The 16,181-nt window shown below is 41.1% G+C and overlaps 1 protein-coding gene across 1 annotated transcript in view; it reads right to left on the reverse strand.

Annotated features, from left to right (window-relative positions):
- Nucleotides 1–2,172: 2,172 nt before the first annotated feature.
- Nucleotides 2,173–16,181, reverse strand: part of LOC122642514 (probable linoleate 9S-lipoxygenase 5) — a 29,904-nt gene continuing 15,895 nt past the window's right edge. The window contains exons 2-10 of the mRNA XM_043836017.1: nt 12,671–12,813; nt 11,321–11,610; nt 4,873–5,113; nt 4,410–4,751; nt 4,234–4,319; nt 4,009–4,116; nt 3,592–3,896; nt 3,224–3,487; nt 2,173–3,132 (exon numbers count right to left, since the gene is read on the reverse strand). Of these exons, the coding sequence (XP_043691952.1) occupies nt 2,364–3,132; nt 3,224–3,487; nt 3,592–3,896; nt 4,009–4,116; nt 4,234–4,319; nt 4,410–4,751; nt 4,873–5,113; nt 11,321–11,610; nt 12,671–12,813 (2,548 nt within the window). The 3' untranslated portion in view covers nt 2,173–2,363. The remainder of the gene's footprint in view (nt 3,133–3,223; nt 3,488–3,591; nt 3,897–4,008; nt 4,117–4,233; nt 4,320–4,409; nt 4,752–4,872; nt 5,114–11,320; nt 11,611–12,670; nt 12,814–16,181) is intronic.

Genomic DNA, 16,181 nt, shown 5'->3' on the forward strand with positions numbered 1-16,181 from the left:
TGTGTAACACCCCCTCCTCTCCCGTCTTCACTCTCCCCTTCCCTTCCCCCTCTACTACATCCTTGCCCACCCCTAGTGCAACCCCGCGCCCCCACCTTCCTGCGCCATTCTCGCCTGTCTATGCATCTCTCCACCTCTGTCACCCCCACACCCGCCTCTCTCTCTCTCTCTCTCTCTCTATATGTGTGTGTGTGTGTGTGTGGGTCTGTCCGATGGTACCTTGATGTTTTATTATGCAAGTCTAAGGTATAGCCTGCAAAGGTGCCAAAAGACTTGTTGAAATTTCAAGGGATCCAAACAGATAGGCTAGCGAGTTTTCGTATCATTCATTCTTGCCCGTCCAGTCGAAACTACACTAGTTTGATCTTGTACTCATTTGCAAGAAATGGCAACACAGATCTGTCGTCCAATTCGTTGTCTGTAACAATCCCACATGATCTGGGTTTCATGTATTAGCTCCAAGTCCTAAATTTGGGACATAACAGACTAATAGGAACAATCCCCGATAGCTCAGGAGGCCTTAAAGAAGTTGGAGTTCTTGATCTAAAGAAGCACAGACTATGATGACGACAGTACTATGGAATGATGAGAGAGAAGCTAAAAATAGAGACATAATGAAATATGGACCAATCACCAGGGGAGGGGGTAGGGGTGAGGTTTGTAGACGGAGGGGGTGAGCTGGAGGGCAGGGGAGCATGGTAGGGTGAGTGTGAGGGAGAGGGAAAGGGTGTTGAAAGTGGGGATCCAGATCCTCCACGGCGCGCTGCCCATAGCAGCCTGAGCAAAGTAGATTGAGCCGCACGTGCAAAGACCTCCTTACCCCTGCCCAAATACCTTACCCGAACGGAGGTAAGGCGGTCATTGCCCGCACGACCCAGTCTGTGCCACACAGGCTGCGACGGGCAGCTGCGTCGTAGAGGTTCTGTGTGCTGAAAGTGGTGGCGACAGGGGTGGGGGTGAAGGTGGGTCAGGAATGGGAGTGGGGTTGAGAGGGGTAAACTTGGAAAAATATCAGTTTGGGTAAGGACTAAACTCACAAGGTATCCAAATCTCAGTTTTAAAACTTAAGGCACCTCAAATGTACTTTTATCAAACTCAAGTCACCTCAGGGGTAATTTACCCATATAGTATTTAATGCTGTATTTATGTGAAATTGCATGATTTACCTTTATTGGGGAAAATTGTGTTATCTTAAAAGAGGAAAAAAAGTTAAGGTTGTAACTTTTTTTCATCAACCTTGCACCTTGATGACAACAAGATTTTCCCATTTTTAAATGTGTCCAAAGCACAATTACCTAGTACTTACTTCTTTCTCTAATTCAATATCTACCAAAAATCACAGTTTCCAATGCCAGGTTTATTTTAGAATGCAGTTTTTGCCTTAGCTTGCCACATTTTGGTTTGCAATCCATGTTAAGGTCATGCTCCAAATGGGGTTTGATTTAGTGAAACAAATTTTTTGCTTATTTCATTTCATTTTTCATTAAACTCTATCTTACATTAATGATTTACAGAGGATAATGCCACAGGGATTTAAAGTTGCTTTGATCTGACACCATTGTCTGTGGGAAAAAGCAATCCATTGAGAAATTGTACTTTTTTTCTATATAATCCATGTTGGAATTGTTGACCATTATATCATCCTTTCTAATGAATTTTACTTTCGGGGAAGAAAGTATTATGGTCGAAAGTTCAAGGGGAAAAGTCCAAGATAAGGTGAGTCATATTACTAAATTAGATCAACAATGTTAATATTGTAGAAACGAAACCTTATACACAATGCAGAAAATGAATAGAAAGAGCAATCAAACAATCACACAAAGCAAGGATATATGTCGTTTGACAAGGTGCCTACATTCACGAAGAGATGAGAGGAGCTTTAGTAGCAATGGAGAGAGGGTTACAAGCTCTCTTCCTCATGTCTTTCTGTGTTTACAAAGAATTCAGTTTGGATCAAACATCAAGTAGATATTACTTGACTTCATGAAAGACCTCTTTCTTGAAAAATTATGTATGATTCTCCATTGAGCTAATTTTGCAACCAATCAGAGAAATGGAACAGCAGAAATTTCGGCTTGAAAGGGGGAATATATATAATTCTGGATAAGAAAATGAAGCTACACTATCTCTTACAGAATGACATTCCTACTGTATAAGATGCAATAAATTGGGTGATACAAGAAGGGAATGGAATTAGAATTTATTAGACACATATGGTTTACATCTTTTGAATAAAAAATCATATATATATGCTAGCTACTCTTTTCCATGTTACATATAAGATCATTCTACCTCTCTTGAACTAAGAAATTCTGATTGCTGAAAGACTCCACTACTTTAGAACTATAACAGTTAATCCAGCCTTAGATTGAGACACTATTGGGTATTCCTCTTCCAGTTAGCCCACCAATACCACTATAGTTGGAAGTGTCTGGATAGAGCAAGGTGTATGGCATCTTGACAGGGCCCATTCGATTCCTCAACCTTTTGTCATTGTTCATCTCTATAATCCTATTTTCAATCTTTACTAGCTTCTTTCCAAATTCTTCAAAAGCTTTCAATGGTGCTGTATCTGTTGTCCAATCTGGAGTGTCTCTTTGCCCAAGATAGACCTCATCAGAAGAATGTGTGGACAAAATTTCTATAAGGGATATACCTAAAAGGGTTTGGAGCTGGCTTGTTATTGTTTTCAGGAATACATTGTCAGGGTCCGATTCGAGCTCAGCATACTCAGGAGAACCTGGTTCAGGCATGAAGCGACGGCTTATGGTTGGGCGATTTGGGAGGTAACCAGCATAGGGATACTGTCCAAAATTAACAGCTGCATGAAGGGCTGAAGCTATCCATATGATGGTGGTGCACGTCTGTGTTAGCTCATCAAGTGTTTGCATCTTGGGCCACCATGGCTCATCCTTCTTATCACCATGGCCTACACCACGGAGCTCTGTCCACCAAGACTGGAGTTCGGAGTCATTTTGGAGCATCTCATCCTTGGGGTAGTAGAAAGAGCAGTAATCATGGACCCAAGCTTCAATGGCTGACCAGATTTCAAGGCCATCAACAGCATAAGGGTAGTCCTCAATTAAAAGGTGGAGGCCATAACGACTGTTTGAGTCTGGAACTGCAATTCCCCTGTATGAATTGCAAATGTTAATATCTAATTTCAATATAGTTAACTTAATTTTAGGATATCATTTATGTATGGTCTGTATATGATTTTCACCTCTTAATGAGATCTGCAGGCAATGACTGCTCAGTGAAAACCCAGTTCTTGTAAACCACAGCAGACATTTCCATTGAAAATTTCGCTGGGAAAACCGTACTCTCCAACACTCCGCCAGCATTGATGAGGACCTGCCGAGCCAAGGCATTAATGTTCATGGTATCCCTAAAGTGAGGCTGTAAAAGCTTATGGATTGGATGAAGCACACTCAATTGTCTATTCATTGCAATCACAAATGGCTCAATCGCGGCATGCGTATCTAACCTGCAACCAAATTAGAAAACCATTAATTGAACTATTCCGAATAGGCTGGATTCTTGTCACTAATTTCCTGATGTGAAGCATTTTCTATTGCATCGCAAGCTTACCAGTGACTGATAAGCTGGTGAACCCCAGAGTCATTCACAGCTGCATAAGCTTTGGCCAGTTGCCAAACTGAGGCTTCAACACCTTGTTCAGTAGGGATGAAGACCTTACTAATTGCACCATGTTGGTCACCATCTGGATGTGGTAGACTCAACTCAATTGCCAGTGGCTTCAAGGTCCCATCGTCTTGCAAGAAGAGTAGTGTTCTGGTTGCATAGGTCTTTGTGGAAGTGGTGTTTATACGCCTCAGGTATGGCATCAATGTATCATGATGATCTAATATGAAGAGCTTGTTGTTCTCAATGGCCTGCACCCCCAACAAAAAAACATATCATCAGATCTCTTTCTTTCTGTTATAAACCCTATACTTGTGAGATTAAAAATTGTATCAGTAAATAAAATGATGAACATGGGTAAACCTCATCTACTGTTAAGCCATTTAGCTTCTCTTCAATTTGCTCTCTGGTAATTGAACTGGTCTGGTTGCCATACACATTGGGATCAAGTTTGCTGGCAGGGGGAAACTCCTGCACATTAACATTGCATGAGTTTTGATGAGAAACTACTGAACAAGAAACAGAAGATTGAAGAAAAATAAATTGCTAAAATTAGTAGAAAGCATTAGAAGTGTTTGATTTAATTACTTTAAGACGGCGGATGCAAACAGGGTTCACTCCAGCAACCATTTCTCGTGCAAATTCTTCATCTGTTCTCCAAGCAAACTTATCCTCTGCATTATTAACACAAAAAACATTATCAAGGATTGCCATTTCTGTTCTCCTTGTCAATTAACTTGTTAAAATACTAACAGAATAGATACCTTTTATCACTTGGGGCATAGGGTATTGAAGGATTCCATCACCATCTGAGTGAATTAGTTCCTTCAGTAGCTCCAAAGGTATTTTGTTGTCGAGTTTGTTTAGTTTTGAGCCATTAGGAAGTCGGAGCCCTCCCTCATAGAGGTCTAATACGTCTTTAAAGGTTTCAAACTCATTAGGGGTGTTATCGCAGAAATCTTTTAGTTCCGGAAGCAGGAACTGAACTACGGCTTTCAATGCATATGCAAGGAAATCTGACAACTTTAAGTGACCAAATCGTTCATCTCTTGGAACATAAATGTCCAGACTCAGTACCAGTGGCAATCTGCTCTCAGTATTAGGATCTGTTAATATGAAACTGGGTTAATAAGATTCAGGTGAAAAAAAATAAAACCCATCAAGGAAAGATTTAAAAGTATTTGTAAATGCTTCTAATCAACTTGAAATAATTAGCAAATTATTGACCTGTGTTTGAAGGTTTTCGACCAGTTCTTCCCCTGCGAGGGTAAGGGTATTCAGTTGAACCCCCAAGAACAGGGCGTGCATAATCACTACCCTTATCAGGGTTACCCAGATCGTTATAGAAAGCATAGTCATAGACTCGATCCCATTCCTGGAGCTGTCCTGTCCCATCTCCTCTTAGATTCACAAGCTCTTCTTCCCTGTACTTACGTAGAGCCTCAGGTGTATCACTTGGTAAGTAGGTCTGTGTTTGAACTGAAGAAATATTAAAGAAGAACAAAGAAAGAAGGAAGGAGACAGAAACGTTTTTAATGTGGTTCGGTTTCACTGGAAACCTACGTCCACAGCTCTTGTTATTTTTTCCACACTCCTAGCCTTCATCTATCCTCTCTTTATATAGAGGCTTAGAGATAGATATGATAAGTTTACAAGGATAAACACTTTGATAAGGATGGGTACAGTGAGTATTCCAGTTTGAGTGCACTTGGTCACGATCCTTGAGTTTGAAGGAGTTGGGTTGTAACTCAACCACTTGGTCACGATCCTTGAGGTTGGAGGAGTTGGATTGCAACTCAACAACTATAGCAGCCTTGTGCGTTGGTTTAGGGATAATCACTGAGGTGCTCTTATCATCTGATCCATTGATCTCTTCAAGAGTGGTTGTTACGGATAAACCATTATCCTTATCGCTAACACGCCCCCGCAAGTTCAAGGGTGGCTGAACCTTGAGCTTGGTACTGAGATGACTGAACCGCTGTCGTGATAGAGCTTTGGTTAAGATATCTGCAATCTGATCCTTGGTGGAGATGAGGCGAACATCAAGATCACCTTTAGCAACTTTATCCCGGACAAAGTGGAAATCAATTTCCACATGTTTGGTACGAGCATGGAACACCGGGTTCGCTGTCAAGTAGGTTGCCCCTACATTATCGCACCATAGAACCGGTGCATTTGACATGTAAATCCCTAGTTCATACAATAGAGATTGCAGCCAAGTAAGCTCTGCTGCTGCATTTGCCACAGCCCTGTATTCGGATTCAGTGCTGGAGCGTGCAACCGTGTTCTGTTTGCGTGAGCTCCAGGAGATTAGGTTCGTGCCATGGTAGATTGCATAGCCACCAGTTGACTTTCTGTCATCAGGGCAGCCGGCCCAGTCAGCATCAGAGTAGGCATAGAGTTGTAGAGTCTGCTGAGGCTGAAAATATAACCCATGATCTATGGTAGATTTTAGGTAGCGTAAGATCCGTTTAACGGCGGACCAATGATCAGTAGTGGGCTTGTGCATAAACTGGCACACCTTATTGACGGCAAAGGCTATGTCTGGCCGAGTCAATGTTGCATATTGTAGACCCCCTACAACACTGCGATAAAGAGTTGGATCATCCATGGGTGTCCCTGTTGCCTTCGATAGAGAATGAGTGGTGGCTATTGGTGTAGCAATCGGTTTACACCCAGTCATGTTAGTTCGATCAAGAAGATCAAGAATGTACCGTTTTTGAGAGAGGTGCAGCCCATTAGCTTGTCTAGCTACACTGAGGCCCAAGAAGTAGTGAAGTTGGCCTAGGTCCTTGATGGCAAAGGTGTCGGCAAGCTTATCAAGAAAGCGTGCAATAAATTTGTTATCGTTACCTGTGAGGACAATATCATCAACATAGACCAATAAGAACAATGTGATGCCAGTAGAGCTGTATATGAACAATGACGACGCTTTGGAACCCTAAGCCAAAATCCTCGTAGAAACGAATCGAAGCCGTTCAAACCAGGCCCGTGGGGCCTGCTTAAGACCATAGATGGATTTGTGGAGTCGACAGACATGATTAGGGTGCTGTAAATCTGTAAAGCCTGATGGTTGGGCCATGTACACCTCCTCTTGTAATACACCATGTAAAAAGGCATTCTGAACATCAAGTTGCCGGATTGCCCACCCCTTTGAAATAGCCAAAGATAAAATAAGCCGAATTGTAGTTGGTTTGACAACAGGACTGAAGGTCTCTGTGTAATCCAGACCCTCTTGTTGATGGAATCCTTTTGCCACTAAGCGAGCTTTAAAGCGCTCGATAGTCCCATCAGCCAGTCGTTTTACCCTGTACACCCATTTGCACCCTACTACATTCATCTTAGGGTGGTGGGGAACTAGAGTCCAGGTTCCATTACGGATGAGGGCATTAAATTCGGTGTCCATTGCATGACGCCAATTAGGGTCCTTAGAGGCATGTGTATAACACGTTGGTTCCATAGAATGTGCCACGGACTCGGTTAGGAGAGATATTGGTATGGGATGCTTGGTGGTGAGAAGTATCTTTGGTCGTCTGGTGCCATCCCGGGTTCGAGTTACCATAGGATGGCGTTGAACCTCTAGAGGTGGCTGAGCCGAAGATGAAGATGGTGGTGGAGATTGGGTAGCTAAGGGTGAGTAGTCCATGGAAGTGATGTTTGTAGGAAGAGTAAGGGCAGTATTGGTGTGTGTTGGCTCTATGGTTGCATTAGATGGAGTTGGGTGAATTAATGGAGCAGCATTAGATGTATGCTGTGGTGATATAGGAATTGTTGTACCAGGCGTCGGAGTGGAGCCTTGAGATGGCACGGAAAATAGAGGAAGTAGTGGTGGAGGGCCAAGTATGGATGAGGGAGGAGTGGGTGGTTCAACCTTATCCGCAGCCTCTTTAAATGGAAACCAATCCTCATCAAAAACAACATGCCGAGATATGATAATTGCCCTTGTGCGCATATTTAAGCAAGTGTACCCCCTGTGTCTTGAGCTGTATCCAAGAAAGACATGAAGCTCAGAGCGGTAATCAAGCTTATGCTTGTTGAATGGCCTAAGTAGTGGGTAACAGGCAGCCCCAAAGACCCTCAAGGTCAGGTAGTCCGGTTGGGTCCCAAATAACTTGAATAAAGGACAAGTATTCCCAAGCACAACAGTAGGTAATCTGTTAATTAGAAACACAGCAGTAGTAAACGCATGATGCCAGTATGTTTTTGGAATACTAGCGTGAGACATTAGAGCCAACCCTATCTCAACAATTTGCCGATGACGTCTCTCAGCCGAACCATTCTGCTCATGAGTATGTGGGCAAGAGATTCTGTGTTCAATGCCATTGTCCTCCAGGTATTGAGATACAGAACGGTACTCACCTCCCCAGTCACTGTGCAGCCGCTTAATTTTCCTGTCAAGTAAGTTCTCAACAAGTAACTTGAACTTATTGAATATAGGAAGTACATCAGATTTTTGGGTTATAGGAAACAACCATATAAATTTACTATAATCATCAATAAAGTGAACATAATAGCGATGCCCATCTGAAGACGTAATGGGGGAAGGACCCCATACATCAGAGTAAATCAGATCCAATGGCCCGGTGGACCTGCGAGGTGATGAAAAAAATGGTAATTTATGGCTCTTGCCTTGTTGGCATGCATTACAAATATTAAACTCCTTATGAGTACTAATAGGTAAATTAAAATGGCTGGTAAGCTGTCGAACAATGCGTAGAGCAGGGTGCCCTAGCCTGTTATGCCACTGGTGTAGAGATGTCTTTTCTCCAATGAAAGCCTGTGAATTTTTAGTAGCCAAAGCAGCAGCCTTATTCAGTGTGAACTGGTACAGCCCATCTTTAGTGATGCCCTGTAGGAGGCACCTCCCCGTGCATCGATCCTTTACAAAGAAACGGTCAGGATGAAATTCAAAAAGAACGTTATTATCCTTTGTAAACTGAGAGACAGATAGTAAGTTTCTTGTAATATCAGGCACATGCAATATACTAGGGAGAATCAAATCTTTGGTTGGAGAAATTATTTGAGTAGAACCAGTGTGAAGAATTTTCAAACCTGAGCCATTTCCGACTTGAACCTGATCTGTGCCAGTGTACTCAGTTGATAGGCTTAAGTTGTCCATGTCAGCAGTGATGTGATTTGTTGCACCAGAGTCAGGAAACCAGGTATTATCAGTAGCAACAGATCTATTAAAATCAACACTATTGGCGGCCAATGGGGAAGCGCCCTGAGTAGGCTGGTAAGCATGATTAAAGCGTTGGCGGCAATCAAGAGCCTTATGTCCAACACGGTTACAGACCTGGCATGTAATCTGATTTTGAGAGTGGGGCTGTGAAGCAGCCACTCCTTGATTAGGTTGACGGGAATAGGTGGTTTTGTAACCACCACGACCATTCCGGCCACCCCGATAGGAAAATCTTCCACCACGAGGGGAATAGGCACCACGATTGGATCTCCCTCCCCTATTTTCAGCAGTAGTTACAGTGTTTATACTGATATTTGTTTCAGACTTTTGCTCATCAAGGAGCCTAATTTCATGGGTAAGAAGCATACCACGGAGATCAGAGTATGAGATCACATCAGTCCGGGTTGTGATCGAAGTCACAAAGGCCTTATATTCTGAGCCTAATCCAGCAAGAGTATAAAGACAGAGATCTTCATTACCTACAGGCTTACCAGCAGCTGCAAGAAGATCGGTGATGGATTTAATTTTCAGCAAGTATTCTTGAATGGTAGAGGATCCACGCTTTGTGGTTTGCAGTTGATAGCGGAGCTGCAGTACTCGAGCACTTGATATGCTATTGTAGGAGCTTTCCAGCATGCTCCAGACCTCATGAGATGTAGTACATCCAATAATTTGTACATGAACTGATTCTGTGAGTGAGGAGATTAACCAGCTCATTATAAGCTGGTCTTGCCGCTGCCAGGTAATGAATGCCGGATTGAGTGTTGGTGTGTCTGTAGATGCATCAGTCCCTTGTTGTTCTGTAGGAGACGCATCTGTTGCAGCTGGAAGGTATTGAGGTGGGCAGGCAGCAACACCAGTGACAAGATCATATAGATCATAGCCTCTTAGAAGCGGAACAAATTGCGACTTCCATAACAGATAGTTGGAATCTGTGAGCTTGATTGCAATAGCATGGTTGAAAGATGGAAATGGAGAGGACGATGAGGAGGCAGCGCCAAGAGTGGGAAGACTACTAGCAGAGCCCAAGGAACCCTGGTCGAATGATACCATGTTTGAACTGAAGAAATATTAAAGAAGAACAAAGAAAGAAGGAAGGAGACAGAAACGTTTTTAATGTGGTTCGGTTTCACTGGAAACCTACGTCCACAGCTCTTGTTATTTTTTCCACACTCCTAGCCTTCATCTATCCTCTCTTTATATAGAGGCTTAGAGATAGATATGATAAGTTTACAAGGATAAACACTTTGATAAGGATGGGTACAGTGAGTATTCCAGTTTGAGTGCACTTGGTCACGATCCTTGAGTTTGAAGGAGTTGGGTTGTAACTCAACCACTTGGTCACGATCCTTGAGGTTGGAGGAGTTGGATTGCAACTCAACAACTACAGCAGCCTTGTGCGTTGGTTTAGGGATAATCACTGAGGTGCTCTTATCATCTGATCCATTGATCTCTTCAAGAGTGGTTGTTACGGATAAACCATTATCCTTATCGCTAACAGTCTGTAACAAAAAAGCATATACATTAATCCCCTCAAGCTTACTTAAGTATGTTTATCTAAACAAAAAAGTATTAAAAAAAACGAAGTCCGCCCGTGTGGCCGGCTTGTAGCCTCACACAGGCAGGGGCTGGACACCATCCGGGCAGGGTGCTCGAACAGTGGATAGGACAGTCATTTCACCCCTGCCTGTGTGAGGATGCATGTTGACCACCCAAACAGGTGGTAGCAAAGGATCTCAATCCATATTATAAAGCTTCTCTCCTTTTGTGAGTTCAATAAGCTGAGTTGGGCTGGGTCAAGCCTGAGCTGATGCCTTGGATTGAGCTCGGCCCAGCCTGCTCCTATATATATATATATATATATATATGGAAAATATATATAACATATGCAATATATGTATGCAAGACAAGGTTCATGGATTAAGTATATCAGAATTTATATTTAATATACAACAATCAATTTAAAACATGGGGGAATCGTTGCCGGATTACATGTCTCTTACTGTAGATGCTAATGAGAGCACATGCAAAGGCATCCAACACAGATGGAGTTTTTCATTTCCCAAGAGACAAAACAATCATTTCAACCTTCTTGTCCGCAGGCATCATGTAGCCTAGCAGCCATCTTTTTCTCTAATGAATATTTTCTTTTAATAGAAAATAACATGAAAATAACAAAAACAAGCTAAGCCCGGGCATATTTGAGTCTAGGTAGAGCCATGTAAATCTGAACCCGACTTTGGCTGGCCGGGTTTGGTCTAGCCTTGGGACCCCAAGCAGAGTTTGGGATTTGAAAAACCTAAAGTCCGTCCTTTGGAAGTCCAAGAGTTGACCTCTCATTTTAAAATCTTGTTTAAAAGGCTTATGATATTTGTTACTGGGTAAGAAAAAGCTTAAGATATGAGTCAATATAATTTAAGGTATGACTCACGCAGACTATAGTCTAATGAGATATATATAGTTTAATAATTAATAAATAATATTGAGATTTACCGGGTTAGCGAAGAAAACACGATCATATTTGTAACGTTGAGCTGGGTAAACCCAAGAATTGCAGATAAAGTGGACACAACCCTTTCCAGGAACATCTTCAAGCGTTACAGTCTTGAGGTAGAACTCGTTGTGGTGCATGTTCTTGATGATGAAAGCTCCTGGTATTCCCATGTCTTCTTCCCAATCAAATGTGATATCATAAGTAGTTGCACCAGCGATCAAAGGTGTAAGCTTTGTCACCCATTCCTCCAAGAATGCTGGTTTTCCAACATTTCCCCTCATTTCATTATCTGTTGCAAATCCAATTTAGTAAGTGAATATATAATAATTGGGCTGATGTTCTCTGTGCCGCAGCGCAACTTGTGCCCAGACACATGGGTCTGCCATTTAGGAGGGCAGGATGATCATATTGCTCACCCCCATGTGTCTGGGCGCAGTCTGCGCCTCCGGTACACAAAACATTCTCCCTAAGATAATTGTATTAACGTGTATATTGAAAATAAGGGTGGATCGGATCTAAGATATTCTACCAAATATGTCTCATGACTTTGTCACCAAGATTGTTGGTGATACCCTAAAATATCCTATCATACTTATCTCCTCTAATTGTGCATTCATCCTCTATATATATGGGTGTCAATTGATGTAAAAATCATTTCAATCAATAGTGAAATATATGGCTGTGTAGGCCTTGAATCTGTGAACATAGGGCTTATAGCCTGAACCACGTAAAACTTGTATTCTTCTTTCTTCCTTTATTTTCTTCCATTGTTTATGTTTGCAGTCCTAAATTTAACAAATTAACCCATATTGTGTTTGGAAAAAAGCCACAATGAAACAATCAATATAAATGAGTGGAGACTTTTTGCCCCCCACCCCCCCCCTTTTTTTTTTTTTTTTTTTTTTTTTTTTTTTCCATTCTCATAATCTGAAGTAATCTCTTGATGTCATTTTTGGTAGCCATTCTGTTTGTAAGTTTCTGAAGAACATTCTTTTATTAAGAGAGACTAGAAAAAAACTCTACTTCTTGACCCAAAAGACCCAAAACTAGAGCCCCTTTGGTCAGAATTCTGATTTCCGATCTAATTTGAGAGGCAATGGGTTATGTTATAATTTCGTTTCAATACCCAAAACATGAAAAAGAAGAATCTGAATTATTCCCACTAATTGGGTTTCTTGTTCTGTGGTCTCATCTCAAACTCAAAGGGCTACTTGTTGAAAGAACAGTTTTAAAACTTAGCTTCCAATAATCTTGGAAGTGGAATTTTATCTATCCCTCTCTGTGAGTGAGTGTGTGTGTGTGTGTGTGTAGGGAATGGGAGGGGAGGAGAATAGGAAGGAAGAACAGACCAGGGTTGCCATTAGTAGCACTGATGAGTTGCAGTGAAACTCCTTTTCCGAAGAACTCATAGACCCGGTCGAGCAGTGAAGCGTTAATGTCATTCAAGTCTAAAACATTCTTCTTCATCAACACAACGGATCCTTTGATCTTCTTCTCACCCTTCTCGCCATGAGATTTGTGCCACATCTTGAATTGCCGAACAAACACTAACACAAGAAAAGAAGATGGAGCAGTAGGAGCAAGAGAGAGACAGAGCAAAGATTGAGAGGTTAAACTGATCGAACAGAGCCTGATTTGGTTATTTTGAATGGGAAATATGGGAGGTTTTTGGTGGGTGAATTTTGGTTGCAAAGATTAGCCAAAGTTCAAAGAAAGAACAAACATAATAAGGGGTCTGAATTGGAGAAATGGTTTCTCTATTGTGAGTTGGAATTATGAGAGATTGTGAGTTGGAATTTATAGGCAAAGATTAACGAAAGTTCTCGTCAAGGAAATTTCACATTTTTTGCCTTCTGCTTGAGATGGAAGATTCTCCCTCTCTCTCTCTCTCTCTCTCTTTCTCTCTTTTCCTTGTTTTTGTCCATCAAATTTGGTCCCTGTTGTCATGGGTCAAGGGAATCCATTCTTTTTATCTTTTTTTTTTTCTTTTAGACTGGATCAGGTTCTTGTACGAGAACCATCCTCATACGGGCATGAGTCGCACAAATGGAATCTAAGAGTGAGACCCAACTCTCTTAAATTCCATTTATACGGCTCAAGCCATAAGAGAACCTGAGCAACACTCGATTTTCGTATACGATCGTGTATGAAACATGATCAACAATTCAGCCATTGGATAAACATCAAAGTTGTGTATTTTCATCCAAAAGATAAAGTTTTGACCGTGTCCAGTCACAACGTTGTATGAAATATTTCATCTTCTTTTTTCTTTACCAAATAATAATATATGAATTGAAGAGAAAAATCAAAGTCAGGAAAGTCCAGATCTGATTCGACATGAGTAAGGTTAGGTAGTCTTTTTTTAATGATACCCATGTCACACGAGCTATTTCATGCATTTTCGGTTTTCCCTCATGGTAATTCCTAGTTTTCATGCACGGCCTACATTGAGCGGTTGGATGGGCATTTATATCGAACCAAAATGACCAAAGACCCCCATAAGACAAGCTCGATTGGAGGAATCTCCGGTGCACGAGTCATGTTTCCTTCTCTTATATCAGAAAATCCCACATTTTCTTAGGGGCATGGTGGTCATTTCACCCATCCCTGTTTTTGGGCATCAGGGCAGCATACTCTACATACCCAGATAGCATTCTTTCTCTCTAATAAAAAACCATAGAATTTCTCTTTCCACCCTTTTTTATTGGATAACCAATTGGTAAGCCATTTATTTATTTTGGTTTCAAAAAATAAACCATTTTATTTATGTAATCAAATGAAGATTAGTCTTGGTCTTTAGCAGCCCTCATGGTGAAAACTAATACTATTATAGTATTAGAATAAAATCTCTTTATCTCTTGCCTTGACCTTGACCTTGACCTGCTCTCTGTTCTTACCAATTTCAATTTCCATTTCCACTAGTACACTCTAATCACCGCGTTGGCCATGTAGAGCAATGCCACTTAATTAAGCTGTCAAAAACATCCATGGGATGGGGTGGGATCCCCACACCTCAAAGGTACGTGGTCCTCACACCCCATGAACAGTGTAAGATGAGGTGGGGTGATTATCTGCAAAGGAGGAAATTCGGGCTCGTCAACGAATCATGTTCCTCTCCTCCCAAACAAATCAAGAGAAATTAATCCCTAAATTTTCATGTTCTTCCTATTTTTACCTTTCCATTTAGCCATTCATTTTTTTAATGTGTTCAAAGCACAATCACATTTCTATAATATTAGTTGTTTTTATTATCCGAGAATGCAAAATCGACCCAGAATGCATACCAAATAGAGTTCTGGTTTGACATGTGAAAAATGTAGGAGTCGTGTACATGATACAAACTCAATCATAAGCCTATAAGTCATAGGATTGATTTTAATCTCTAGAAATAAAAACAAACTCAGTCAATGATTAAAAAAATTCCAGTTATATACTAATTTAATGGAAGAGTCTTTGACTTTCTTATGGTCTCTTAATTCTTTTGTTTTCTTTTATCAAAAATATATATAGCTAGTATGAAAATTAATAGTAAATATTGTTCTTTTAAGTACATAGTATCTCACATGATTACCTATAACCTTAAATTACTAAGAATCAGAAAGGATGTATGTATAAAAATTAAATATCCAAATAGAAAGATACGAATCTAGATTTCAACTACTTATTTTCTGAACACTACCGATATGAAATGGCATTTACACGTCCAGCCAAAGGGCACATGGGAGGGGGTGCTACACTGTTCATATATAGAGGGCCCATATATCATGGAGGAGAGATGTGTGTGAGAGGACCATGCACACTAGTGGTCTGTAGAGCCCAGATCCTCTCCAATGACATTTAATTGCTAGAGTCGATCTCACACCATCCATGGAGTTTTGGAGCGTGTAACTAACTCCAAATGGATCGAAACATAACATGGGTAGTAAATCTTGGGAAAGGCTTGTACACACCAAAATCTATATCTTCTCCAATGATATTTGATGTCGTGAAAAGACTTGCCCTGATGATGTGGCGTCCTGCAAGAGGAAGTAACGTAAGAGATCACCTAGAGAGGTCTTCGGGGAGGGGATCTCCGACCCTCAAGTCAGTCCAAAGCACCAATCAAAAAGAATGGGAACTGAGAAAAAACAAGTTGATCATACCTAGGCCCCCTACTTGCTATTTATAGTGGGGGCACTTTCCGAGGCGGTTGTACTTTCCTAGTCCATTGGGACTTGGGATCTCTTAGTGTCGTATCAAAGTGCAACTGTTATTTCCGTTCTCCTTAGGTGATCTGATCTCTAACGGATATGAGTTATCCGTTAGTTGTGAAACTATGTTGCGTAAGGGTCGTGGTTTCCCTAATTGGTATGGCAAGTTAATGATGTCACCGTCGCCATTAGCTTTACCTGTTGACAGAACTTTATTCCACGTGTCATCATATTTCTGGTAAGACTTTTTTGATCTTATCAATATTTAACCATCAGAGTCGGTCTCACACCATTAATGGGGTGTGGAATTATGGGCATTAAATCTTGGGAAAAGCTTGTACTCATCAGAATCCAAATCTTCTCCAATGACATTTAACCACTAGAGTCAATCTCACACCATCCATGGCATCCATGAGGTGTGGGTCCATGGATGGTGTGAGATCGACTCTGGTGGTTAAATGCATTGGAGAGGATCTGAATTCTGGTGTGTACAAGCTTTTCCCAAAATTTAATACTCATAATTAGAATGTTTCGAATCTTTTGGATTTAGTTACACGCATGTGATGTAATGATTATAAAAGTTTCCTTTATTATTGAGTTAATTTCACTTCCCTCACATTTACTTTTATTGCAATCATTTGGAACCATAATGATTTATAAGCTAGTATTG

This window comes from Telopea speciosissima, chromosome 10, assembly GCF_018873765.1.
Source record: "Telopea speciosissima isolate NSW1024214 ecotype Mountain lineage chromosome 10, Tspe_v1, whole genome shotgun sequence".
Classification (NCBI taxonomy): domain Eukaryota; kingdom Viridiplantae; phylum Streptophyta; class Magnoliopsida; order Proteales; family Proteaceae; genus Telopea; species Telopea speciosissima.